This window comes from Crocodylus porosus, unplaced genomic scaffold (assembly GCF_001723895.1).
Source record: "Crocodylus porosus isolate Cpor-Errol unplaced genomic scaffold, CroPor_comp1, whole genome shotgun sequence".
Lineage (NCBI taxonomy): Eukaryota > Metazoa > Chordata > Crocodylia > Crocodylidae > Crocodylus > Crocodylus porosus.
In genome coordinates, this window is record NW_017728943.1 from 81,337,099 (window position 1) to 81,356,903 (window position 19,805).

The following is a 19,805-nucleotide window of genomic DNA, read 5'->3' on the forward strand; positions in this document are numbered from 1 at the left end:
CAGGATTTGTCACCTCAGTGCATCCCAGCCCACGCTTTGCCACCCTAAATGCTGGCATGGAAAATATCAGGGGGAGGGGAGCTGGGCTGAGTTCCTGGGTTCCCATGAAGCCCATTCCCTGGGCTGCCTGCTTTTGAAACAATAGGTTCTCACATTTCAACCCATCAGCTTTAGGTCTCGCTTGTCTGCTTCACTGCTGGGAATACCTGGCCTGCTCTTGTACCACATGCAGAGCTAGTTCCAAGGGGGTGGTGGCAGTGAGTGGAGCTCTTACGCCCACACCCATTTGCTGCTGAGGCGCAGGGTCCTGCCTGCTACATCAATGGAGCAAGTCAGCCAACACTGAAAAACAGTCGCTCTGAAGCTGTAACCACTTGCTGTTGGTGCTGCAGCCCTGGAGACTGTGGGGAGCTTACCTCTTGCTGCAGACCCATCGTTTGAAAGAGATCAAGTGTCTAGCCCCAGCAGTTGTGAGAAAAATGTTCCAGACATGGACTGAGTGTAATTCGTACAATGCTGTCTGCCTGAGTATGCACACTGCCTGAAACAGTAGCTTGGAGAACTTCTCTGAGCTCCCAAGCTGGCCTGAACACTTCTCTCCTGTGAATGTTTCCAGCTTATCTGAGCTGGTGAAGCCAATACTTAACCCATGTTTGGGAACTGCAGTTCAGCTGCATCACACTTCAGTAGATGCAGTCTCTCTTTAGACCTTAGAGGTTGTTGCGCTCTTACTTACCACTTCCCAAAGGCTGGGACCATTCCCTGCCAGGTTTGTGCTCCCCAAGATACCAGCTTTTCCAAGCGATTTCTGATATAATTGCCACACCTCCCAGGTACGTATTCACGTGCTCCTAAGCACTCATCTTACGGTGTTATATAATGATAACATAGTACAGGCAGGGCAGGGTGAACTCATGACATAACAATTATTGAACAAACCCTGAAGTAAGCCCATTTTTATTTCAAGGATCACTCAAATCTTCCTCACTTCCCCCTCCACCCAGCTCCTCCCCAGCAAAGACAAGCCTTGCGGTGAGTTCTCGAGGTCTAAAGAAGGGCTATTTTGAGTCACAGGGTGTTTGTAAGCCCGTGGGGCCTCATAAACATGCCCTGCCAGCTGTCCTTCCTATTTTACATTGGGCACCTCCACTTTATGCAATAGCAGAAGCATGGTATGGGGAGCAAGGCAGTCTGGCAGGTAGAAGGCCCTCTAGGGCTTTACAGGCCAATGCCAGCACTCTCAGCTGCACCCAGAAACCCTGAGGGAGGAACTGTACATTGTGGGGCACCAGTCAGGTGCACCAGGTGAGATAAACCTCTCCGTTGTGGGGCACCAGCCAGGTACACCAGGTGAGATAAACCTCTCCGTGGCTGGCACCAGATTTTGCATTGAGTTAAGGTACACCCAGATGACATGCAGTCATAAGGTACTGCCAACCACTCCTTCTGGGCCAAGGCTAGAAATGGCCTTATCTCCGTTCCTGGTAAGAAGGAAACACTGCTTTTATTGCAAGAGTCTCCCAGACTTTGCTGTGGGGCCCCTAGGGAGGAGGCACTCTCCCTCCCTAGCAGCATTTTGCTCCTTTGTTACCAAGCTGCCACATGCTGACTTTGCAGATTGTGAGCTGCGGTTGTGACTTAGCTCTCACAGCAGCCTCCATGCAATCAGTTGCCTAGCAAGCAGTGACAGCTCTGTCCTTGCAGTGAGAAACGCCAGGGCCAGGGCCCTTACACGCTGAAGTTATACCCCTGGGCCTTCCTCCTGCCTGAGGCAAGGTAGTTCATGAGAGCAAGGTTGGGGCACATGGTTAAGGGGACTGTGGTGGGTATCTTCCTACACACTAGGGACCACAGGTCCAGGCCAGAAAATCCTGCATATTTTGCTCACACCCTCTAACAGGAATGCTCCCTAGAAGGTCAGTGGGTATTTTTCACAGACTATCCCATGACTACTCCAAACCCTCACAAACAGCCAGGTCTGGACCTGAAGGCAGTGAGGACAACAACACGATCATCAGAAGTGGAAGCTACAGAGGGTGCGCGTGGGCATAGGGGAGTGGGTACAGTTATTGTAACTGGTGCACAGGTTTCTTAAGGTGGTTTTAAAAAGAAAAGGTGCGATGGAAGTCTATGACAGAGGATATATCTATATGCCTAAATATATATATAGATAGATAGATATATTTTAATTTAAAAAAAGTTCTGGATTAACGTGCTGGAGAACCATGAGTTAAGAGCAAGCAGATTCCCCAGTGCAGGCATCCTGGGAAGCTGGGCTTTATGGGGGGAAATACTTATTCCTTCAATGGCTGAGCAAAGACCAGGAATTTACAAGCCACTGGGCACTTGTACCAGGTACTAAACTGTAGAGGAAGAAAAGGCCCAGTACTCTTATCAAGACCAATAACAGGGCCTCTGGAGACCCTGAGGAAGGCCTAGTGAGGGGCCATCTCTGTACTACCCTAGGAGTCTCCTGCTGCCTCTTGAGGAGAGCTGAAACAAGCAGCCCATCACCAATGGCCCACAGAACAGCCCCCTGCCATAACACTAGCAGGGGTTACAATGTAAGATGCCTGTGTTGGACGTGCCTTTAGTATGTGTGAAGTACCTTCCCTGGAGGCTGGACTGAGTGTTTGTAACAGCCTATTACTTATTCCTAGCTAGTATGTGGCTCCCTTTGCTTGTGTTGCTTGAGGAGTCAAGAGGTTTGATTCCCACTAGCAGCTCTCTGCATGTGACAATTACTGGGGCTGAGGCTGGGGGCAAAGCACAGCAGAAAGAGTGGAAAGAAGAGGAGCGCATTTCAAATATAGCAATGACCTGCTCATTCAGGCTGGCCTTAGGGCCCACAAGACTTAGGGGCACCTTTGAGTTGATCTGACCCTCAGCTGGCTGCCATGAGCTGCGTACTGCAAGCAGCTAAAGGGACTTCTCTCCCACTGCTGGAGGATGGAGATTCACATGCTCCAATCTTGTACTGCTGTGAAGCCCTGAGCAGCCATGAGGAGCAGATCAGAGACAACTGTAAAATCCCAGGCAGCTGCAGGTTGGCTGCAATACTGGCTCCTTCTCTGCAAGGTTACACCAATCCCAGTTCTGAGCTGCAGAGATGCCAGGAGAGCACCTTCCCTGCTAACCTGCACACCCAGGGCTCAACCAATGCTTTCCTCAGGTGGTGGAAAAGGAAGGCATTCAGGGCTCCCTCCAGGTACCACCACAGGCAGTGGGGTTTCCTCCTTGCAACAGCTGGAGAGAGAAATCAGGGAGCCTCATAGCGCGCTGAAAGCAGGAGTCGTCCTGTGCTGTTCCCCAATTGAGGATCAGACTAACACATGAGGCACATGGGAAATGGATTAGGGGGCTTATAGATTTACATGCCTTGATGGCTTAATGTATAGAGCTGAGAGCACAAGAATGCTAAGTGCTGGGGTGGGAGGACACATAAATGTTGTGCACAGTGCTAATCCCTCCTGGGGACATGGTGGGGCAGCAGCAGGGACCTGTCCCCTGCCAAGCATGAAAGCTAACCCCTTTGGACCCTGCTTCAGTCCCCTGGGGAGTGCGCCAGGAAAGATTCCTGAAGCAAGGATCGCAAAGAGCAAGAGCAGTTCAGAGGCTGTGTCCATTTGGTTCTGCTTCTTCACTGGCTCATGAAGCCAAGTGTTGGGGGAAATGGAGGGGGCAGGGGGATACTGGGCCTGAGCGTTGAGTGGGGCAGTCTGGGGTTGTGGGCATGGCCAGTGAGGTTTAAAAGCAGAAGGTTTGGAAGGTAAGGCTGTTTGAAGAGGTATGGCAGCCTTTCACTTTGCGTGACCCTCAAGGTATGGCATTTGTGGTGTCTGCGGGGCAGAGAGTGCACACAGAAGTCAGTATGAGATTTTCATTCTAATACTGGGTCCCTTACAGAGATGAGTTAAACCAGTGAATCTCTCTGCTGAGGAGAGAAGCAAACACATACTAGGATCACAGCTCCTGGGGCTAGACATCTCCCCCCGCTCAGCTCCTAGAGCTTTTTTAATGATTGCTCCCAAACAGGAAAGCTGGCTTGGCAGGGCTGAAGGTCAGGACTCTACTGCCTGCTCTGTGAGGAAGCATCACCTACAATGATTAGAGCACATAACAGGGAGTCAGACAGGCTCCCTGGGTTTTGTTCCCTGGCTGTGTGACCTTGGTGTCAAAGGTGCTCCCAGGCCTAGCAGCTCATTGGATTAACATCATGAAAGCATGCCAGATCCTGTGAAACCAATGGTACAGTGGGCAATGATGTGGGTGGCATCGCATCTGGCCTCACCTTGACTCCCCAGTCTCAATGACCAGGAACCTATCTACCTTTGGGTCAGCTGGGGGTGACTTTTTGCCTAGAGCCAGAGCAGGGCTCAAACTCAAGCCTGTGGAGCCACTGAGACACCTCAGCCACTCTTCCTGTACCTTGGGTGAGTCAGCTGAAGTATAGTTTTGTGTTGAGAAGCAGCTCTCAGCCCCCTTTCCTTTCCCTGCTGCCTAGAAGACAAAACACTCCAGGCCAAAGAAAGAAGAAGTCTCCCCATGGGACTGTCAGATTAGACACCTTGCAAGGGAAGCAGGGGCTCCAAATGCCATCCCAGGACTTTACCATACAGTGCTCACTCCCGGCACTGGCATCCGTTCTCAGCAGACAACTGTCCCCAGAGAACTGCTGCTTGATCAGCTGACTATGTGCTGCCTTGAGGAAGTGAGTCAGTCAGGTTGCACATCTGAGGAAGCAGAAGGAGCTGAAGGGAAGTGACTGAGTGTGAGAAACTGCCCCTACTTGGTTCTGTGGGCTGGCTGCCTTTGAGCAGAGGTTACTCAGGCTCAGCACAGGATCTGGTCCCCTCACCAGGTGCAGCTGGCTCCCTGACCTGCTCCCTGCCAGCAAACAGGAACTACATGCCATTTGGGCCCAGACAGTATCTGTCACACCATGGTTCACGCTCTGCCCCTCTGTGACAACCCTGACTGTGGAGCAGGATGGCCACTCCAACCCACAGTGCTAGCAGCTACCTGGGAAGATACATTTCTCAGCAGAGCTGCTGTCCAGTAAGGCCTGGGCCTGCTTGCTGTTCCTGGCAGTCTCATGGACTGGCCTGGGCTTGAACCATCACCTGTAAAGGGAGCTCAGCTCTAGGGCAGGCAGCTCTCCTCGCTGCTGCCCCACATTCCCCCTCCCCTCTTTGCTACGCTCACTTGTTGCCTCTTGCCTTTAGATGCATCATCAGCTCACCCTGGCAGCAGCCAGAGGATCCCATTTTTAGCTACACAGTTCTCAGCGCAATGCAATTTGTGGTACAGGGACCTGACTGTTAGCAGGCATGGCAGTACTCCAGCACTGCCCAAATTATTTCATAGTTTCTAGGGTCGGAAGGGACCTGAACAGATTATCAAGTCTGATCCCTGCCCTGGGCGGGAACGAGTGCTGGAATCATAATACCCAGCCAGATATCTATCCAACCTCCTCTTGAAGACCCCCAAGGTAGAAGAGAGCCCCATCTCCCTTGGTAGCCCATTCCAGAGCCTGGCAGCCCTAACCGTAAAGTAATGCCTCCTGATATCAAACCTGAACCTGCTCTCAATCAATCTGTGGCCATTATTCCTTGTTATCCCAGGTGGTGCCCAGGGTAACAGAGCCTCACCTATTTTGCACTGGTCCCCCCAGTGAGTTTATAGATGGCCACCAGAACCCCTCTCAGCCTTCTCTTGTGGAGGCTGAATAGATTCAGGCCCTTTAGTCTATCTTCATAGGGCCTGGCCTGCTGCCCCGACCATACGAGTGGCCCTCCACTGGACTCTCTCCATGTTGTCCACATCCCTCTTGAAGTGCATCTCCCAGAACTGGATGCAGTACTCCAACTGCAGCCTGACCAGCGCCACATAGAGGGAGAGGATCACCTCCCTGCACCTGCTTGTGATGCAACTGTAGATGCATGACAAGGTGGAGTTAGCCTTGCTGACCACTTCCTTGCATTGGCAGCTCATGTCCATCCTGGAGTCAGCAATGACTCCAAGAGCTCTTTCAGGCACTGTGTTGTTGAGAAGGGAGTCCCCCAGCCTATAGGTGTGTTGCAAGTTCCTTCTCCCTAGATGCAGCACCTTGGGGGTCTAAAAGCTTCCCAAACAAGGAATTTAGCCTCACAATCTGCTCTACTCCGGAGTTCGGGGGATCTAATTTTCCAGAGAAGGAGATAGGGCAGTAACTTGGCCTGGGGCACATAGCCAGTCTGAGCAGAACCCAGGAATCCTTGCTCCCAATGCTCTACTCTACTCAGTGAATCACACTGTAAACTACAGCCCTGTACTTCTGTAGGCAAACCACCCTGCTTATAGCCCCTGTCCTGGCCTCTCTGACCCCCTTACTCTGCCGTTTCCTGATTCTGACCCCTGATGCAGATCCCCCTTGCCCAGCCCCTGCCCAATGCATCATGGCCTCTGTGGCACAGGAAAGGGAGGAGGGGACATGCAACAGAATTGTCTAGCCCACTTCAGTGATGCTGTGCAATTCACACTGTGCAAGCCCTTTAACAAGAGTGCCGGCCAAAGCTACAATGTGAAGAGGCAGGGACACCTGGCAAGAAGGCGGCTTTGGGGCACGGGTGGAGAACATAGACTGTGAACTCTGCTCTACCTGCACGATCTCCCTGATGCACACACTGAGGAGGGCACAACACATTTTGTCTGAGCCTGCCTGTCAGTCGCAGGCTGCATTGGCCATGCCATCCCAGCCTGGAGCTCACCCTGCCAGAATAGCAGAGAAGAGTCAGGCATTGCCAGGCATCCCAAGCAGGGAGGAGGTAGGGGCACATGGGCTGAGTCTAAGCACATTTGGCATGACATGGGAGAAGCAAGCTGTGAAGGAGGGGAGCTGAACTGGACCCAGAAGGGCAGGCTATAAACAGAGGGAGCCGTGGGGAGAAAGTACAAAATTGGACGGCCGAAGGTGAGAGGCTTAGACATAAGCACCCTGTGGGTGCAGATCTGGAGTGTGGGGACAGTCTGATGGGGCTGGATCACATTGGCCAGATAAGAACAGGATGCCAGAGCCAGGGGGCTGCAGTGAGCAATAGGAGAGGGCTCTGGGGAGGGTGAGTGGGAAACCTGCCATGCTGGACACCAGTCCTGGGTTCCATGCAGCAAGATAATTGCACAGCATCTGACTGGCTGGGGCAAGAAGGAGGGAGGCTGTAGATCTGTTCATTAAGGCCTGGGGCTGGGGGGAGCTAAACGTGCCCTTGGGATGACCTGGTGGATCTAAGGGATGTCTAAGCATGGATTTGGCTAATTCTGCTCGCTTAGCCCCAAGGCAAGAGGCTTGGCAGGGAACGGAGAGTAACTTCACACACTGCCCATGAGCTGGACCCTGCTTACAGCAGCTGGTTCACAGGGGTGACAAGTGGAGTGATCCACAGCCATGGTGACCTGCCTTTGCCCTGGTGTCAGGGGCTCCCTGGGGCAGAACCAGCTGTGCTGACTTCAGCAGGATTTCCCTGCATGTATGGGCTGGCACCCCATGCCCTCCATGCGCTCTTCCCCCACCCCCTGGGAAACCTGCAGGGAGAAGAACCCTTCCCGCCAGGTGGGAGACTCAGCCTGGGGTTGGGGGGGCTAGCGTGGGGCGTAGTCGCGGTTGCTTACATGTTTCCCTGCAGCTGGCTTCAGCGCTGTCTCCTAACCTGATCTCAGGCTGGCTGCTTCAGCTGGTGTTAGGATCAGCCCACAGAGCCTGCAGGGAGCTCGTCAGGTCCTAGTGCTCACCTAATCCCAAGACTTGGCACTGCAGGCAGGTGCTGGGCAACCTTTGCCCCCCTGCCAAGGACAGTGATCACCCTAGGCCTTGCTTGCCTCTGCTATCCCTGTCCTGGGCTCACCTCCCATGCAGCTCTGCCCAGGCTCCTCCAACCGGAAGGGCGACAGAGCACAGTGCTGCGGACCCAGAACCAGAGGCCAGAGGCCTAGCTCCATGTGTCTATCCTTGTTTCCCAGCAGCATTGCAGCCCTAGCCCTGTCTGGGAGGAGCTGACTGCTATGCTAGAAAGCATCTCTTGAGCCAGGCCAAACCCTGCAGGGCCACAGGCCAGAGCCAGGCGGTGGCAGCAGGGTAGGAGTCTTTGGGGTGCAATGCTTTGCTTGGAAAGGCCAGGGATGCCCTGGGAGCAGGAGGCAGATCAGAGCAGCCACTCACCCTGATTGTGCTGCTCATGATCCTCTGTTCCCTGGGAGCCTTTTCACTTCCCCATATTGCAGAGCCCAGCCCAAATGCTAGGCTGGGCGGCTGCAGCACTCAGCTCAGAGCTCTTACCTGGGGTGGAGGCAGGCAGCTGGTCAGTCCCCCGGGCGCTCAGAGCAGCTCTTTGGCTGGAGGTCTCCAAGCCTGGAGTTGCCCCAACCCCAAGAGGCCATGTTCCCACTAGGAGAGCATGCATGCTGGCTCCAGAGCAGGGTGTGCAAGCTGTGGCATCCTGTCTCACAAAGCTCACAGCTCTGCCCCCACTCCCTTGTCTGTCTCCATCCCACATGTCCATTGCTTCAGGGCTGAGGTGCCGCTGATGCTGTCACCTCCCCATTTCTCTGCCTGACCCAATTTCTCTTTGGTAGGAGTACAGGGGTACTCACAGGAGGGGGATCTCCTTGCCCCAGTGTGGCTGGATGTGGGGCTGCTTGCAGGTGAGCTCAGCTCTCCCCTGCTCTGTGCTGTCGAGCTGATTTCCTAGTCTTGCTGCCGGCTGAGACTAGCTCGGCAGGGCCCCTGCTGGCTCAGCAGGTGGAGGCTGCTGCACAGACGGATTAGTGGGGCAGGAAGTGATTCTTCCAGAGAAAGTTCAAGGAAGATTTGTCAGCAGTTCTCAGCACAGCTGAGTCCAAGTGCCAGGCCTTGGGAGGCGAGGGCAGGGGATCCGAGTGATGGCAAATGGGCAGGGCCTCCAGGTAATTCTTGAGCAGGACAGCAGGGTCAGTGAAGGGCCAGAGCGGAGAGAGCCCCATGCTCCCACCCCTCTCTGGTACCCACTGTGGCACTGCACCCCCCTGTGCTCATGCTGCTGCTGCTGCTGCTGGCTGCTGCTGCTGAGTCACCCGCAACTCTCGCTGGCTGTCCGGTGTGCTGAGACCCTGTCCGCTGTGCAGAGGATTGTGGGATGAGAAGGGTTGTCTTGGACTCACTGTGTCCCTCATCTTGGCTCCTGGGCAAGCACAGGATGATGCTGGGTCACTACTGACCAGCTGTCTTGTGCAGTTGAGATGAAGGCCTAGAGCTCCTCATGTCAGCTTCTTCCTCTTCTTCCTCCCAACCCCTTCCTCATGCCTGGGGGCAGCAAGGTGCCTTCTGCAGGATGAGAAGCTGTCTCTGCTGCCCTGCTCCCATTAAAGCAGCTTAGATGCACTATTTACCTTGGTTATGGAGAGAAACAAAGCAAGCAAACTGGCCTAGGACCCAGCAGAGTCAGAGCCCACAGGGGAGGGGAAGAAAGTGGGGTATAGCAGGGTCAACCCTGGGCTGAGATGTAGCCTCCCTGCACCCTGAAAGGTCAGGGATGTCACACCAGGGGTGCCAGGCTGAGCCCTGAAAACTGAAACCTTCTAGACTCAGACTGGCACAGCCCAGGCACTAGGACTCAAGCTCCTGCCAAAGTGTCTCATGTTTTTTCCTGGGGAAGAGGACAGCCTGGTCTCTAAAGCCCAGTCTGCCCACAGCTTGTTGGCTATGGCTGCCAGTAAGGTGGCCCAGGAAGCCTACTAGCACCCCTTAGACTCTGCTCAGCTCTGGTGGGATCACTGGAAACTAGTGCAGCCCAGTACTAGTTTTGGCTGGGGTCTTGGGCCATGTCCCTGAAAACTGGGCAGAGGTCAGCCCTTTTTCAACACAGAGAGGAACAAGAGAACAGTAAGAAAGGATCACCCTTACTGCCAGGTGAGGGCTGGATAGGAATGGCCTACCTAGCTGTTTGCAGAGGGCCCAGCGTCCAGTGGCCTTCTTGTACTGTGTTCCCTAAAGTTGCACCTACTCACTTGTGGGAAGCTGCAGTTCACTTGCTTATCTATCCCCTTTGGGAAATGTGCCAAAAACCAGATGCCCCAGAAATCTAACAGGCCCAGATCTACCTCAGTCCTTGCTGCAGCACTGCACGCTAGTACAACATGGTTGCCTCCTCGCCTGGCCCTGTGCTCCAGGGAGCAAGGGGCTAATGGCCATGGCGCTGCAGGACAATGGGAACTAGGGCAGATATGAACTTCCACGTCAGCAGGGTCTGCCTCTAACCACAAGTACCAACCTCCAGGTCCTCAGACACCCTGTGTCTGCTTAGTACCAGGGCATTCCCAGGGATTTGAAAGCACTGTAAATCCAATTCTGGCTGAACTTCAACAAGGAAACTGGAGTAGGGTGTGGGAGAGTGGGGTTTGGAGTCCCAGTACTGACTGGAGACAGTCAGTTACTGTGATGTTTCTCACTGTTGCCCTAGAGCAGCCGTCCTCCATCCCTGTTTGATGCCTATGCATTCTGCATGGCAGCCCATGAAGCCTACTAACACCCCTTGGACCCTGCTCAGCTCTGGTGGGATTAAGAGTCACTAGAAACCAGTGCAGCCCACTGAATTCAGTGCAAAACATGTGAATACACTGAGATGCAGAGTGCTACTGGCCCCTCAGACAGCCCCCCACCTAGGGTCTGTCTGGGAGGTGGATTTTTTTTTAGGAAAAATTTTTCATGTCTCAAGCCAAATCAATTCCAAATCTGTGAGTTATTCAAGAACCATATGTGGCCCTGCTACCAGCAAGCATCCTCCACCCCCACCTGGGGCTTCAGATGCTTCCAAATCTTTTGGCAGGGATCCTACGTGCAGGCCCAAACCTGGAGACTTGGGGTTAGGATGCCCCCAAGTTTCGCTTGCCTTCAGCCATATGGCTGCAGGAGCAACCTAGGGAGGAGTCTCCCATTTCCATAAAGTCGGTGTGTAGCCGAGACCCTCCCACTGGAAGATAGCCGGTGGGAAGTTAAGTATGACGGTCTCATAGGAAGTCCTGTCTGCAAGCAGACAAGGGTGCAACCCTCCACTACATAATGCCATTTTAATTGTATTACCTTGGTCAGGGAACTTCCCATGCCACCATCATGGTCACGGTATTTCCCCTGTCTGGGAGGTGGATGAGTGAAAAGCAGGAGCTGCCTCTGGCCTCAGTTCCTCTGCATGAAATGAGCCAGGCCTGGGCCACAGCCCCTTCCCCAGCAAGGGCTGGGGGCACACAGGGCAGGGCAGGAACTTGGCAGACTCTTTTCAAGGCTGTGTTCCCTCTGAAGGGCCTTTGAGCAGGCAGCTCCTACCTGCTCCCAAGAGAAGAAGGGTCTGGTGACCTCTACCATAGTCCCTAGCTTGGTGGCTCAGTTCTAAGCGACCATCTGTGATGCATGAGGAGCACTTTGAGCCAAAGCCTCTTAGTGAGAAGGGTGAGAGCCCCAAGATGAAAGCCCCAAGCCCCTGCCATCCCTGACCGGGGTAGGCTTCCCCAGGATGGAGCCAGGAGAATCCCATCCCAAGCAACCCCTTCTTCTGCCTAACCCTATGGAACAACACTCAGAGCCCAGGGCAGCTCTCCTGTCCCAGGTGGCACAGGCCCTGGTGGCAGCAAGGGAAGGAGTCACAGAATCATAAGGTTAGAAGAGACCTCAAGGGTCGCCGAGTCCAACCCCCTGCACAGACATAAGCTGGATGAAGAGACTTCAAGATTGTTCTGTGTGCCTTTAATAAAAATAATCCCACTCTTCCCCACACTCTGCCCTGCACTGTGGGTGCACTGGGGTGCTTGGGGAACAGGCTGCCGGGTACCCTATGCACAAGGTAGAGTCTCTCTGGCTCCATCAGCTCCAGTGTCACACAGAGACCTGACCCTACATGCTCCAAGAGAAGGGCCTGAAAAAGACAGCAGGGCATCCCCCCCTACAACCCGCCATGCTCAGTGCCTGCTTAGCGTGCCTTCCCAGTAGCTGCTCCTGTGGGGAAGTGAGGTGCAGCTTTCCGCTGAGGCGGTGTAAGCAGAGCCCATCAGTGCAGAGACCTCTGCCTCTGCACTCTCACCAGCCCTGGGGGTAGGGAGCTAGCAAGCCCTGTGGGTTTGGTGCCTACAGTGAGCGGGTGCTTGGCGAGTTCCTGTGAGGAAGGCTCCTGTTCACAAGCTGGCAGGCCCAGCAGGAAGAAACACGGGCAAGTTCTGGCCTGCGTTCCCCTGTCCTGGGCTCATTCTTTCTTCCCGAAGAACTTCTTGAAGACAGACTTGTTCTTGGGGCGAGGGGGGGTACCCTGGCCCCTCTCCACTAGCACATCCCGGGGGCTCCCTGGCATAGCCACAAAGGAGTGACAGCGAGCCCTGGGCGTGGCCTGCTCCCCGATGTACAGCGTAATGGAATAGCTGCTCCCAGGCTCCAAAGGCTCCTTGGGTACTGACACTGGCATGATCTTCTGGTAGGTGGCTGAAAGAGACAGAGCACTGGGTGGGTTGCTACTTCCCACAGGAACATCAACCTCACTGAACCAACAGGGGCGCCCAAGAAAGGGGCACAGGGGGTCAGTCACTGCCATGGTGCCAGCTCCAAAGTGGTGCTGTGCACAGGGGACTGTCCAGGACTGGGATAAGAGTGTTGCAGTTTATTTTGGGGGCAGTCTCACAAGCTGCCTTGAGCAGCCTCCTCTCTATCGCAGGTGTTTTCATGACAGGCGAAGGGTGTTGGTGCCATCTGGTGGTAGCCATCAGCAATGGAATTGTGACCTTGAATAGCAAGGTCTCACATCCCCAGGAAAGCCAGGGGTTTAGCTGCAATAATGATGCTGCATTTAGGCACAGGAGACCAGCCAACATCTAGCAGCCAGCCATAGCAGCTCAGCTACTTCACAGCATGGTGAATGGATCCTCTAAGTCATGCTGTGTAACAGGTATTCACCCTGTTCCCACCTCAGAATGAGTTCAATCAAAAGCGAGTCACATTCCCAGCCTTGGGCAAAACCCCTTCCAGATCAGGGTGCCTGCTGGGATTCCCAGAGGCCTGGATCTCAGCCCATCCCTACCATCCCTAAGTAGAGCACCATTCATGGGTAGCATCCAGGCACAGCCAGCCAATCAAAACTCTCACCTTCTCTGTTCAGCACCCTTTGCATATGCAACCCCCCGGGAAGGTGGGTCTGCACTGCCAACAGGGAACCAGAGACTCACAAGTTGCAATGGAGAGCACACCAGAGACATAGGGCCAGAGCTCCCAGTCCTGTTCTTCCCACACTGTGTACCTGAGGTGAATGAGTAGGACCTCCTCTTGTTGGTTACGAGGGCATAGTCTTCCTCCTGGCAGTTGGCATCCTGTGACCTTGGAGATCCTGTAGGTGACCACTGGAACCGCCTGTGCCCTGTCATCTGGCTGTTGGCTCTCTGACTATCTCCTAGCAAGGGAAAAACAAGAAAGGAGCTCATGTAGGCAAGATAGACAGATCGACAGATGGACAAGGGCTTAGGAGCAGGCTGTTCTGGCACAACTTCTACATCACCACCATCCTGATGAGCCCTGGGACATCCCAGCAGACTGAGGATGGTAGTGGGAGTGCCCCTTTCAATTTCTGGGACCCAGGTGGAACAGGGAGCTAGAGGCTTCTCTTACTACAGCAGGCAGATTTACAGGTAGGAGCAAGCAGCTGAACATGGGCTAGCTGCAGAAGAATAGGCACCCAGGGACCGATAGGTTGCAAGTGCCTACTGCATGGTTAGCTAGTAAGACAGTAGGGCACAGCCCTGGATAGGCAGCAGCAGAAGAACCATGGCTAAGCCAGAGAACCAGCTGAAAAACACACCTGCGGTCAGTCAGGAGAACATCTGACTAGAAGAGGAGAGGCTCAGGGGACATAAGCCTGGGTTCCTGAGATAGAGGAGTCAGTGTGGCCTTGAAGTCTATGAGGAGAAGAGCTCCTGCTAGCTCGGGCAGGAAAGGAGCAGGAGCTGCAAGCCAGGTCAGGTACTCCCAAGTCTAAGAGAACCAGTGAGTGGAGAGGTGGCTTTGAAAGCAGTGTGGTGGCCCAGAGGGGCTTTGGGGGTGTTGTTAGAAGCAGTTTGCTTATGTTTGTGTTGCATTTTAAACTGGAGGACTGACTTGTGATTGTAGGGATGGTTAGAAGGCTATGTACAAGTGCTTGACAGGTACTCCAGGTTTGGCCCTGCCAGGACTAGGGGCAAGACAGAAATGGGCTGAGGCCAAGGGGGCCAGAACCTGATCCCGAGAGAGAGAGAGAGAGAGAGGGGGAAGATACTGAGGCTGAGAAGCTGGGCCAGAGTAAGTGGGCCATGGTTAGAAGTCTACGGTCAGAGTAACTAGCCGGCTAAGGCCAAAAGGCCTGAAGTCTGTACAGGAAGATGGATGACAACAGAATGACACCTTTAAGGCATGAGTGTGTCGGGGTGAGGGGGGGCACTGGAGACCACAATTAGAGTGGTGACCACCAAGTTTAAGTAGTGTCAGCAGGGCATGAGCAGTTTCAACTGAGCAAGGACTCAGGGACAGCCTCCCGAACAAGATAGAAAGAACATCAAGGCATGGCTGGTGAGATCAAAGGGGAGTATATGGAGGACCTGGAGTACAGGCAGAATTAGGGTGGTCCTAGGGGGTTCCAGGGTCACCCTTAGGGCCTGTTCTTTCCCACCAGGATCAATCCATCATCCCTCAGCAGCAGTGAGCCAAGGCTGCTTGAGGTTTGTGAGAGGGAAAACTGGCTGGTTTTGGCTCAGTTACTGCTGGGACAGACCAGTATGATGGACGGAGGCAAGCCTAGCGTTCGGGTGCTGTAGGGAGTGGGGTGGGTATAGGGGCTTCCCCTCTAAGGCAGTATAGAGCCCAGGAGGGCCTCTGCTTGGCTTGGTAGGAGCATACTCCCCTCTTCATCAACACTTTCCACCATGCCACAGTACAGTGCCAGGGGCATGGCAGTACTGACAGTCTTCTAGACAAGCTGGAGGTCTTGGCCACTTGTGCTCATCCTAGGAATTTCCCACAGGAGCAGGGGTGAGGGAGGGGAAGGTTATTTTGGGGCCTGGAATTGCCAGCTTGGGCAATTCCACTGTGTATCTTCAGCTAAACAGAGGGCATAGGAGACTTCTGCTTGCCTGTGCTCCTAGCGCTCTCTCTCCCCCTCCCATCCCCAAATGGCTGGATTCACTAGCAAATTGCTTAACATTTGTCCCAACTGAGAATGAGCCTGACAGGCACACAGGATGCGAGATGCTGGGACCTGTGGTTCCACCAGGGGTCTATTGTGGATTCATCTACCCTGGATGCAGCAGAGCAAGGTGAGAGGCCCTGCTCCAACGGAGGGAGTGAGGGAGACTGAAGCACTTGAGGCACAGATGTCTCATGGGCCAGAGCACTAAGAAGCAGCTGCACATGCTCACCAGCCAGTAATGCTGTAGAGTCCTGTAGGTCCTCCTGATTCCCAAAAGGCAGGTGCATCCTGGCACTTGATCTGGGCAGCAGCGTGATCTCTTGGCTCTTGGCTGTAACAGGCTGATGGTGGCCCTGGAGGTGGGAGCTGCTGGATATGAAAAGAAGTGGTGGAGAGACAGATTTCGTCACTCACCTGCAGAGAAGATCTGCTCACCTCAGGCCCGGGAAACCTCACTCACAGGCTCCATCTGTGCCAGCTTGGACAGGGACTCTACCATGGGGTTCCCAGTGCAGGAGAAAATTTGTGTGTGCTGTAGTGATTTGGCTTCATTAGCAGCTTATTTATTAGGGGCTTATTTATTGGTAAAATGATTAAGAGATGACCTTGGTGACCAGAGAAGAGAGCCTCCACTGGGAGGAGCTGCAGACCCCAGAGAGGGGGAGCAATAAACCAGCAGGAAATGGAGAAGTTAGAGATACTGCCTGAATGGCGCTGTAGGGTCAGCACAGCACTCTCCAGCCACACAGCCCAGACCTGGCCTGGCTGGCTCTGAACACTCGGGCTTAGCCTCTACCAGCTCAGCAACTGCCTGAGGCATCCTGCTACTCACCTGATTGGGGAGCTGGTCCCCTCTGCAGGCTGCACGGCTGCCTGGAAATAATCCACTTCGGGGAAACCTGTGGGCAAAGCAGAAACTGGTTGCTAAAGTAGCTGGCAAAGGGTCAAACTCCAGTGGTTGCAGAGAGCACCCAGGGGTCCTCAGTGCCCCTGAAGAGCGAAGGGGAGCAGGGGCCCTAAGGTCAGCTCTGACAGGTGCAGCCAGAGCAGCCCGTATGTGACTGTCTGCACAAAGCAAAACAGTTGGGTCTGGAGTATGGCACTACAAGGAGTCTGGAAACTGCCTTCTGCTACTTGACCTGGAGTGTGCATGGGGTGGGGGGGCAGGTGGTGCTTGGGGGGAATTCACTGTTTCTCAGACATCACCCACAGTAAGAGGAGGAAAGGTCCTGAACAAACGGGTGTTTCATATCCCTTTATATCCAATGGAGACAACCAGGCTGAGGGGCCCACACAGGCTCAGGGCTGGCTCCTTGAAGCCTTTCACTCTTGAATCTCACTGATGCACCCTCATGCCTGCCAGCCATTTTGTCACCATATCTGAGCCCCCTGCCCTTGTTTAATCATCATGTTGGTGCAAGGACCTTAGTGTATGGGACAGCAATGGCTGAAGGCCAGGATGGGGCCTCTAGGCTCCGTGCAGTGAGAGACAACGGGTCTCTCGCTGGAAAGGGTGGGGGCCCGACTCCTTTACATCATTTTTAGACTAGTGGGAATGCACTGACTCCAGTGGTGTCACTTTTTGATTTAGACCAGCACATGTGTGGTTAAAAATTAAGCCTTCAACTCTTCCTCATCAAAGAGCTGCAGCTGCCCAGGACAAGCTGTCATCTTGTACAGAAGTCACATGCATACTACTGCCCTGTCTCATAATACTAGGTGTGAACAGACTATAATAGGGAACAGCTGGTGTGGGGAAAATGAGGGAATGAAGGTGCAGTGTGGGTGCCCCACACACAGCTCTGCTGGTCTTCCTTCGTCCAGTCTGCAGCCCCCCGCCATTCCAGCCCCAGGCTCCCTTTTTTTTGTGGCCCCCTCACTTGCTGATTGGGGCCCAGTGGCCCCAACCCTCACTGCTGATTGGCTGAGGGAGTCAGGGGTGTACGCCCCCCCAGGGGATCTTCTGTATTCTGGGGTGCTCAGTAGCCACCCTAGCTCCATCCCTTCATCATCTCATGTCCTGCTGGTGGTCACAGCATGCCTCACCTGAGTTCTGCTGCAGTTTGGAGACCCACTCATTCATGAGAGGTTGGGATGGAGCTCTCAGGAGGTACTCGGAGCCATCCCGCAGCCTGGGGGGACAACAGCGAGTCAGTAGGAATAATGATGTGGGCTGCAGACACAATGGTTCCTGCCACCCCACTTCCCAGGAGCCTGGGTGCCAAAGGGAGAGAGGGACAGGATCATCCCCACCCCAACCCTGATTTCACACACTCTATGCCAGGGTTTCTCAACCTTTTAAGTAGCAAGTACCCCCCGATTTCTGAAAATTTTAATAAGTACACCAACACTTAATTTTCCAGGGGATTTTATATTTGCAGGCTAATGTGTGCTATATGTTGGAAGAAAGGCAGTGTATATAAGGCCGTGATACGACAGATATCTGATCTGGTGTGGGTACGGTTGCCACCTTTTACACCAGGGGTGCACATCTCAAGTATGTACCTGGGCTAGAGGTGATGTTGCCCAAAGCTTGGAGGGCTGAACGCCAAATTATTACTGGGGAATTTAAATTTTGCCATAGTTTTGAGAGGAAAAGAAGGCGAGACAGAGAGAGAGTGTTGGGATACCCACATATCCCCTGCCTGTGTCTCGTGTACCCCCAGGGGTATGCGTACCACAGGTTGAGAAACTATGCTGTGTGACTCAGGACAAAGGCATCTGAGCTTGGTCCCCATGGCTCAGCAGCTGGCGCTTCAACTAAGCTGCCTGCTGAATGACCTTGCATGATCTGCAAGCTCCACAGTCTCTAAGGCACAGAAACCTTAAAGCTGCTCCAAGCCTGGCCTCTGCCAACAAGGGGTGCTGCAACAATGGGAATGCCCATCCTGTAAGAAGCTCTGGGGAACTGCCCTGTTCTGGTTACTCACTGTAGCCTGAAGCAGTTGGTCTTTTTTGTATACTCCATGTCCTGGGTGCAGTGTGCTCCTGACAAGTTCAGGGGCAGGGCCACCACAGAGCTCTGCAGCACAGAGGACCAAAAAGGAGAGTGAGGTCTCTGCAGCTTGATGGGCTGTTTCCCCCATGTCTAGCGGGGGTTCTCACACTGGAGACTCCCAGCTAGCACCCATCCCTGGTCTGTAGTCCCTAGCTGTTATCCCTATGATCTGCCATAAAGGGGCGCTGCCTGGCACAAAGCAGTGCCTGCTATACCCTCAGTTACATAGGACAGATGATAAGGTGGGTCAGCAGCAATGCTGCAGAGATGGGGACATTCAACAGTGAGGGACACTGCTCACAGCAGTCCAGTGCCCAAGCAAAGCACTCTCAGCACTAGCCCCAGGGTGGTTGACAAGCAGCAGGAGAGGGCACTGGGGAGAAGACTTTGTCCTGCTGCTGCAGGAATAATCTTGGTAGTGACTCAAATCCTCCCAGCCCCAGACATCTCCCTGGAGCACCCTCCCAAGCTGGTCTCTCCACCCCACAGCCCCAGATCTCAGCCCTTTGTGCTAGCTGGGAAGCAGGAGATCAGTTCTCAGGTGGCCCAGCCCTGCTGCCTGCCAGTCCTTTTGAAAGCACCTCCACATGTCCATTAATACAGCTCACACTCTTCTGACAGTCCTTCTAGTCCTGGGCTGCAGCAGGGCAGGGACACCAGAGCACACAGGGAAGAGAAGGCACTTGCCCATGCCCATGGTCTCAGCATGTGGCAGCACCCAGGAATTCCAATGCCCACCAATCCCCCCAGTCTCCAACCACTGACTCCCCCTGTTCCCTTTCCACCCCTACTGCCAAGAACATAACCCAGGAGTCCGGACTCCTATGCTCCCTGCTCCAAGTACCAGACACCCCTTTGTCCCCACCAACAGACCAGAGGTCTGCCCTGTGTCTGCCAGGGAGGATTTCCTGGATATACCTTAAGAGTGTCCTTTCTGTCCTGGTAGAAGCACAGTGTCTGCCTCATCAGCACAGTGTGGAACAGATTCCAGGTGCGACAGTTTGCCTACAAGACCGCAAGCAGAAGCAAATAGTTAAGTAGGCAAGGCCAGCATGGAGGCTCCACCCTGAGTCCCAGAGGCATCACAAGGTGGAGATGCTGCCCCTGCTCTGCTGGGTTAGCAGAAATGTGGGTGCTTTTCAGTGAGGCAGTCCTATAGAGGGCCGGTTCAATGGGTCAGGAAACCAGAGAGGGACAACCACCCAGCTCCAGGGATATCCCTTCCTAAACAGTGCCCAAAAGGATTGGCCCAAGGTTCTACTAGTTGCTTCCCCAGGAGCCATGTGCATGCACTGCTGATGCCTCAGGTTGCAGCAGAAACAGGATGGGGCCCCAGGCAGAGAGAAGCAAACCTGGGCTGCTCACCTCAGGGAAAGACACCTCCTTCCCCCAGGGTAGGGCAAAGCATAGTTTGGCCCTGTCTGCATTAAGGGGCCAGTGTAGATGTAGCTATGCCCTGGTGCATGCCTGAGGGCAGTTCCTGAGGACAGACCAGGTCATAGGGTGTGAGAGAGAGAGGCAGCACATGTCTGTGTAGAGCTGATGTCTCTGAGATTAATCTATGGGCCATGGCTTGGGAAACAGAAATCACTGTCATCTGGAAGGCCCTTAGG

The 19,805-nt window shown here is 54.0% G+C and overlaps 2 protein-coding genes across 10 annotated transcripts in view; both read right to left on the reverse strand.

Moving 5' to 3' along the window:
- The window catches only part of SLC29A1 (solute carrier family 29 member 1 (Augustine blood group)), a 55,103-nt gene extending 46,463 nt beyond the window's left edge, over window positions 1–8,640 (reverse strand). Inside the window, exons 1-2 of one of the 3 annotated variants that reach the window (XM_019549648.1) lie at window positions 8,626–8,640; window positions 4,613–4,733 (exon numbers count right to left, since the gene is read on the reverse strand). The gene's annotated coding sequence lies outside the window, so the exon portion shown is untranslated. Of the gene's footprint in view, window positions 1–4,612; window positions 4,734–7,647; window positions 7,728–8,625 lie in introns of those variants that run through there. The other 2 variants (XM_019549647.1, XM_019549650.1) reach the window with 2 other exon arrangements.
- Window positions 8,641–11,729: 3,089 nt separating this feature from the next.
- LOC109319854 overlaps window positions 11,730–19,805 on the reverse strand; it is a 37,700-nt gene continuing 29,624 nt past the window's right edge. For 6 of the 7 annotated variants that reach the window (XM_019549659.1, XM_019549657.1, XM_019549658.1 and 3 more), the window contains 7 exons: window positions 19,111–19,197; window positions 18,125–18,216; window positions 17,241–17,326; window positions 16,027–16,093; window positions 15,424–15,563; window positions 13,281–13,430; window positions 11,730–12,472 (listed from right to left, as the gene is read on the reverse strand). In XM_019549659.1, coding sequence (XP_019405204.1) covers window positions 12,240–12,472; window positions 13,281–13,430; window positions 15,424–15,563; window positions 16,027–16,093; window positions 17,241–17,326; window positions 18,125–18,216; window positions 19,111–19,197 — 855 coding nt within the window. In that variant the 3' untranslated portion in view covers window positions 11,730–12,239. The remainder of the gene's footprint in view (window positions 12,473–13,280; window positions 13,431–15,423; window positions 15,564–16,026; window positions 16,094–17,240; window positions 17,327–18,124; window positions 18,217–19,110; window positions 19,198–19,805) is intronic. The other variant, XM_019549656.1, reaches the window with a different exon arrangement.